Here is a 7,013-nt window from a genome sequence, read left to right on the forward strand (position 1 = left end):
TAAATACTTCAAACGTGTAGATCTCGAAAAAAATACCTAAATTAAAAAAAAATCACCCTAAACAGACACCCGAGTGAAAAATTACGTCTCTTGCAAAAATCGCATCAAGTACCATCGAACAACTATCGAGCAGTATCAAGCAACCATCGAGAAAAGTCAAATTTTTCATGAAAATCTTGATTGTGAAGGCCTCATCGAGCTAGCATCGAGCACCATCGAGCAATGTCGATTTTCTGCAGATTTTAGAATTTCAGATCTGAAGAAAAAAAATCGCAACAAATACTCAAAAATCATGTCCAGATCTATTCGAAAATGTGTATATTCGTGTTTTAACTAAAACTTTTCCTTTATTTAAGATTTGAATCATTAAAGAAAACTAGAAAAAATCAAAAAATGTCAAAAACGCTAACTTTAAATGGTGGTGCTTCGTGGGTGATGTTTCAATGGTGATTCGGGGTATGGGTAGGGTGTTATGGAGGTGGGGTGTGGTTGGTGCTTTGGATAATAGGATTTTGGGAGTGAGTTTGAGGTACAGAAATCGTGAAAGTGGGAGGCAGAGAGAGAATGGAAGACATTGCATTGTTAGAAAGAAGGTGCGGAAAAAATGGTAGGGGCATTTTTGGAAACAACTGAAATATTAGCATGAATATGTAATGTATACATATGATAGCATAGTTTTGATTTAAGAGTGTCCATTATACATAGAAAGTGAAATTTCTCTTTTAAAAAACATTATGTTTAACATCGAACCCCATCAAGGTTCATTGATTTTTTTAGCACAATTATGATAACCATCAAAATTCATCTAATTGAATACACACCAAGAACATCAAAACTAACTAGTATTGAATCACCATCAAAAAATATCGAATTTTCACCAAAATTTCTACATAAAAAAAACACAATAAAAAACCATATTTGAAAAAGATTAAAATAAATGGCAAAGTACTCGAAATATGTGCTACCATACTTTAAAGCTATACCCATCAATGCATTAGGTTTGGAGATACTAACCCATAATTTTTCTCTTTCAAGCACGTAAGATATTGATATTTTCGGTTATCTATGTTCTTTAATTTTGTGTTTTTACTTGAATATTTATGATATTTCACTATGAAAATGACAGAAATATTGATGAAATGAGTTTCAAATTTGATGGGGGTGATCAAAGCTAAAAGCTTTAGGCACCTTTTTTTAGAATCTTCAACTTCAAAAATTTGCCTAGAAATTGGTGCACCTTTTTTTTCTATCTCTCCCCAACTTTTGGTCCCTAGTTTCACTGGAAATTGGAGGATCATAGACCAAATCTTGATAGTTAGTTCGTGGTCTTGTTACAAGGTGGGGATTGTAACTTTTTATGAATTTATTATATCTCTTGGTCCAAAATATAATTTCAAGCATATTTTTTAAATGTTTTAACATATGGAGAATAGTTTTGTAATAGGCTCCCTTGAAGTTTAAATGCTTAAATTTCCCTTATATAGTACAAAATAATTAAAAGATGTTTTTTTTTTTTGCCCAAATTTACAGGGATTACCATTTCCATAATTTTGATTAAAAAAACCAAATTCTAATAAAAATACTTAATAATTCTAAAATCTCATATAAATCAAAACTTTAAAAAGAAATGAAAAAGTAATCTTTAGTATAAATTTTTCTTTTTTGATACTATAGGAAATATTTATTATTAAGAGGATTTTAGCTCATATATGGAATTTTTCTCTCTTTTTTTATCTTTTATATGGTACATAAGTTTTTTTTTCCCTCATTTGAATTGTTTTGATTTTTTTTTCTTTTTGAGTTTACAGTTTGGCTTGCACGTGAAGCAAATGTGAAGTTTCTAGACGTGTTTGTGGAAGGTTTGGTCGAGGTAGAGTTCAAAAGCTGGCCAATTTTTCTCTATTATGCTCATATATTTATGAAAATTAAAGTTTCATTTCAAGATGTTTTTAACTAAAAAAAATGATGAAATCTATTAAAAAATATTATGTTTAAAAATTTTCTGGCCTGAAAAATGTTATTAAAAAACCGACACTGAAATGAGGCTTTATGGTTGAATTTTTTATGTAGGTTTCATAGGGCTCAGACCAAGTAGAATTGATCTGGTTGGAGGTTGAAGATGACTGAAACAACATCATTTATGCCAACAATATAAATTGGTTGATGTTATTTTTGTTTACTTGATGTTATTTTTTGTTTAGTTGTTATGTTTTATAGTTGCGGTTTTAGATGATGTTGTCAATGTACTGCCGATTTTGGTTGAAAAAGTTTTATTTTTATATAAAACATCACATTTTTCTTTGGTTAACATGGAAAAGTTGAATATCATCAGCATCAACTCATGTACAAAAACTCATCGACATCAAGTACAGAAAAATATTAACTTTGTTACAGTAACCTCAACTTTTTACATTTAAACCATATTTTTTTAAGTAAAAAAAAAAAAGTTCAAATTTTTTTTAAAAAAAATATAACAAATATAAAAGATTAAAAAAATGAAAAAGAAAAAAAAAACTCCTATTATTAATGTACCTCGGCCACCTTGACAAAGCTACCACGAATTGGATTCATTGGGCTGCCCTGCATAATGACCCATCTATGACATGCATTCTTCCTGTATCAATCTCTTTTTCGTTGAAAAAACAAACAAAACAAGTCTTGAATTTTCAAATACATCAATTTTAAGGTATTTTTAAAAAAATACAAATTTTAGATTTGATATCAAACATACTGAATATATACTAAAACAAAGGTTAACGGACTTTTGGTCTTGAAAGGGTCAAAATAATCACCAACCTGAAACATTTTTCTTAAATCTAATCCTAGACATTTCTTCACTTTAAATGATAATAATATATATTTTAAAATAAAATCCTATAACCCTTTTTTTCCCTTAAAATGATAACGATAATGATAATTAATCTAAAATCCCTCAATAAGAATTCAGAGCCAAAAATTGGCCCACGGGGCAAGAGTATAAGAGAAACAATAGATAGAAAATAAACAAAGTTTACAAACTAGTAAACCTACAGCTACAGAGTTAATAAAAACCAACTCAGATGTACAATATTTGTTCAGCAAGTTTATGGGGACTCCTTTTTTTCCCTTTTTTTTGGTTCATTTATGGATTATTAATAATGCTACCTTATCAGGAGTATGACTTTCTCCTCCTTTATATATAGCTTCTAACCATGCCCTAACATTCTTGTAGGTTCATTTCCTACACTCTTTCCTCCGATGATAAGATGGCTAGTGATTAAAAGGGTACATATAAATTTTTTGACTCATTCAGCATTTGAATCCTCAACAGATTTCTTGTACTCCGGCTTAAGCTCATAAGTTCCTTGGTTAGTTCCCCTTTTATTGTACACGCAGAGCTCATTCAGTATCTCCTTCAAAAATTGCTGTACAAAACAAAAGGAAAAAATTGATCAGACCAAGTGTCAAAATAGAAGCAATACTTAGCTGGAAATAAAATGCACACACTGGGAGGGCATTAACAGTATAGTCCTGACCCCTTTTCCAGGTTCTTTCTACTTGGGATAAAAATTATACTTTTATACTGAATTAGAAATGATGAGTGACTCTCATGTTTGAATGGATAGCTGGTAAAAAGAGGCCGGTTTTGTTTGTAAACAAGCAAAATTGAATATTCATAACCCCAAAAATTAGATACGTAAACCATTATCAACAAACATACCGCAGGTTGATCAGTCTCTTGAACAAGCTGCTTCAAAGCCCAGTTTGGTTGTCTTTCAAATAACTTGAACATTATATCCTCCAGTTCCCCACGATCTCTTCTAGTTCTTTTCATATCTGACTGTTTCACTGGAGCTGCTTTCTTTTTATCCTGTAATACATGTCAAGTGAGTTGAAAATATCATGCCCCTGTTCCTTGAAAGCATGGGATATATTAAGCAAATGACCAAAAAAATTAGTATCATCGTAAAGTATCTTACCCCAAATCATAATATACATATTTATACATCCATATGTATGGTATAGATAACTATTTATTTATACAAATAATTCAACTACAATACATATCAGCTTTTCTAAGGAATGTTAAATATGTTTTACATTCAATATTGTAGTATATAATCACCAAAAGATATCTACAGAGGTGGCTAAAAAAAAAAGGCAATATAATTAACTTAAATCTACACTCCTTAAAGCATATTGAACCTATGGCTAAATGAAATCGGATAAAAATACACAGAACTACACCAGCTCATATAACCCTGAAAATAATAGGGCTGATTGATCGGCCAATCTGTGCAAGGGTTGCCCAAGGAAACATTGAAAGAATTAATATATATCTAATAATAACTACAACGACAGCAATCAGCAAATGCAGCATAGAAGGATGACTACATCATCAGTTTGGGACATACCTTGGAACTAGATGTAATAAAGCCAATCATCCCGGGCATGGGTCTCATATGCACTCCACGGTCATTGTCAATCACCTGTGTTGAAATAGGAGAAAACATAATTGTCACAGCACATAGTGAAATATTAGTAGTAGCAAAACACACTTGATAGCCAAAAACAGTTACCTGTATTTGTCTATTTCTAATCATGGACTTATTCGTCCTCTCACGGCATAATTTGCCATACTCTTCAAGGTTTTCACCATGAGGCTTCATGTCAAACTTATGTTCCACTTTCCCCGCTACTGCAACCTTACCACCTAAAATTGAACGGGAAAGTAGATAACAGTTTAAAACACAAAAAAGTTACAAAGAAAATGGTGGAATGCAGCAATAAAAACTTTTAAATATAAACACATCATCAAATAATGTATCTAAGTTGCACATTAATATGCAGTGAAAAAGATGGCATGTTAGTTGCAGCAGATTGACTAAGGCATGACATATAGTGGTGTAGAGCCTCTAAAGTGGCATGCAATACTTCTCTCACAAGAGAAAGAAACGAACAAGAACTTGGCCCTTAATACTTTTAGAAGGCATCCAACACCATTCTTTTCAGCAAATTACAAACCTAATCAAAATTCTTCTCTTCCCTCCTGACCTAATCCATATTAAAATCACACAAGAGAAAATAACTAATAGCAATTGACAGCTGAGACAAATAAGCATAAACAAAAAACTGGAAAAGTACCTTGACTTGTCTCGGAGAAAACACACATAGGAACAAAGTCCTTAAACATATTCAAAGAATAACTTTTGGGCTTATTTCCAGACTCAGCGCCAGCCATTTCCATCGTAAACTGATAACAAATTCAAGCGCAAGGGAAGGATCACGAACAAGATAATAAAGTCTTACTTATAAAACCCTTTATTACTTGTTCAATAGAACCAGAATTTACAGCCCTAAATTATATAAAGCTTTGATTTTTATTCTATTTTTTGGTAGTAAAAAGGATTGTTAATAAGGGAGTATCAAAGCCCTAATTTGTATATGAAGAAAGGTCCAAAATTGACTAAGTACCTGGAGAGAAGAGGAATCGTCGGAGTGAAGAGGATCGAGGGAGAGAACAACCTTTGCAAGAGGGTGAGGATCAGAGGGAGGGTGAGACTGCCATGACTTGGCCACCACCAACGGACACTTCATCAGCCAAACCGCCCTCTCTGACTTGTTAGTTTCCAAGTTACTGCTACTTCCGCTGCTACCATCGTCTTCCATGTCCTCCTCTCTCTCTCTCTCTCTAATTCTATGGAAGACTAGGGTTTTGGTTTGGTCCGCCTCCGACCCTAAGCGACCGGGATGACTGAGTCAACCAATATGTAATGGAACTGAGTTAGATAGATCCAATAATAAAGTCTATGTATGTATGTGGGTCTCTGCTCTGTCAAGTGTGTCAAAGCTAAGCTTCCTTGTTCAACCAAATTCTCTCTCTTCCCTTATCTGAGCTACTGTAGGCTTGAGCGCGGCTTATTATCCCCACCCCCCACCCCACGCGAGAAGACCATACAATCTGAAAAACGACAAGTTTCAAGAGATATTGAAACGATATGTCGTTTTCTGTATAAGTTGCTTAATATGTAAGAACGGCATAGTAATCATTTGGTGTCATGTGTTTTGGCCAGTACAAATTTCAGAACTTATATTACGAATAATTATCATCTATTATCCTATAATTAAAAAAATTAGTCAAAAATGTTACCTCAGCTTGAATTTGATCAATAATTTAAATGACAAATTTGTTCTTGCTTAACTCGAAATACTTTATTTAAAAAAAAAAAACATGCGTATTTGGTATTATATGTTTTGACTGAATACATAAGTATATGTAATATTTGAGTGTAATTTGTGTATGCGCATATCATTACTCTTTTCAATATAGTTTTCAATTATTGTTTGAGAATATGAACAAGAAAAATATTTGCATTTGTTCAACTAAAAGAAATAGGAAAGAGAATGTGATCTAACTTTGATGTAGATTATGATTGTGTTTTTTTATTAGTCTAAATTTGTTTCATTTGGTTTGGTTTGAGTTGTGAAGAACAACCAAAAAGATGATTCAAATGTAGGGTAAGATTTCACAAACAAAAAAATTTGCTCCATTTTCCAAGGCTTGAGGTTTTGAAGAATAATAGATTGAAATAGATTGACGGTCATTTTAATTGTAAATACAATTATTTAATTAAGTTTTAAGTTGTTTTATTTTTATTTAGTTATCAAGTTCTGCTTTTATTTTTATTAAAATATTTTAATGCAATATTTTAATGATTCAAATATATATATATATATAATTGAGAGTGTTATACCCATTTTTTTTGGCATAAGGACATGTCAAAGGATGACTCTTGAACCTGCTAGTTAAATCCTTTCAAGGGAAGATGAACAGAACATTCTTGTTCTCACAAAGCAAACTGCCAAACGCTAACAGAAGGGGTTTGGTCGCCTAACCACATTCTTCTACCTTTGTTCGTTCAAGGCAAGTCATTCTACCTCTATTCGCACAAGGCAAGTTATCACATGCTAATATGAGGAATCTGGTCGTTTGGTCACGTTCTTCTATTCTTGTTCGTTCAAGAAGGTTATAA

General features: G+C 32.2%; 1 protein-coding gene across 1 annotated transcript; it reads right to left on the reverse strand.

Annotated features, from left to right (window-relative positions):
* Window positions 1-2,971: 2,971 nt before the first annotated feature.
* LOC133807252 (transcription initiation factor IIF subunit beta) lies at window positions 2,972-5,866 on the reverse strand. Its single transcript, XM_062245464.1, has 6 exons — window positions 5,455-5,866; window positions 5,125-5,233; window positions 4,560-4,693; window positions 4,395-4,469; window positions 3,701-3,850; window positions 2,972-3,404 (listed from the first exon to the last, which is right to left on the reverse strand). Exons 1-6 carry the CDS (start codon window positions 5,647-5,649, stop codon window positions 3,285-3,287), a joined length of 783 nt encoding a protein of 260 aa, XP_062101448.1. The 5' UTR covers window positions 5,650-5,866; the 3' UTR covers window positions 2,972-3,284.
* Window positions 5,867-7,013: the final 1,147 nt, after the last annotated feature.

The sequence above is a fragment of the Humulus lupulus genome, chromosome X, assembly GCF_963169125.1.
Source record: "Humulus lupulus chromosome X, drHumLupu1.1, whole genome shotgun sequence".
Taxonomy (NCBI): domain Eukaryota; kingdom Viridiplantae; phylum Streptophyta; class Magnoliopsida; order Rosales; family Cannabaceae; genus Humulus; species Humulus lupulus.

What these genes read in the sequence shown, in the direction of transcription:
- LOC133807252 (XM_062245464.1), bottom strand. Translation starts at nt 5,649, where the DNA reads ATGGAAGACGATGGTAGCAGCGGAAGTAGCAGTAACTTGGAAACTAAC. An exon ending in ACGATTCCTCTTCTCTCCAG is followed by an intron (nt 5,234 to 5,454) that starts GTACTTAGTCAA and finishes ATTTGTTATCAG; the next exon opens with TTTACGATGGAAATGGCTGG. An exon ending in TTTCTCCGAGACAAGTCAAG is followed by an intron (nt 4,694 to 5,124) that starts GTACTTTTCCAG and finishes GTTCAATTTTAG; the next exon opens with GTGGTAAGGTTGCAGTAGCG.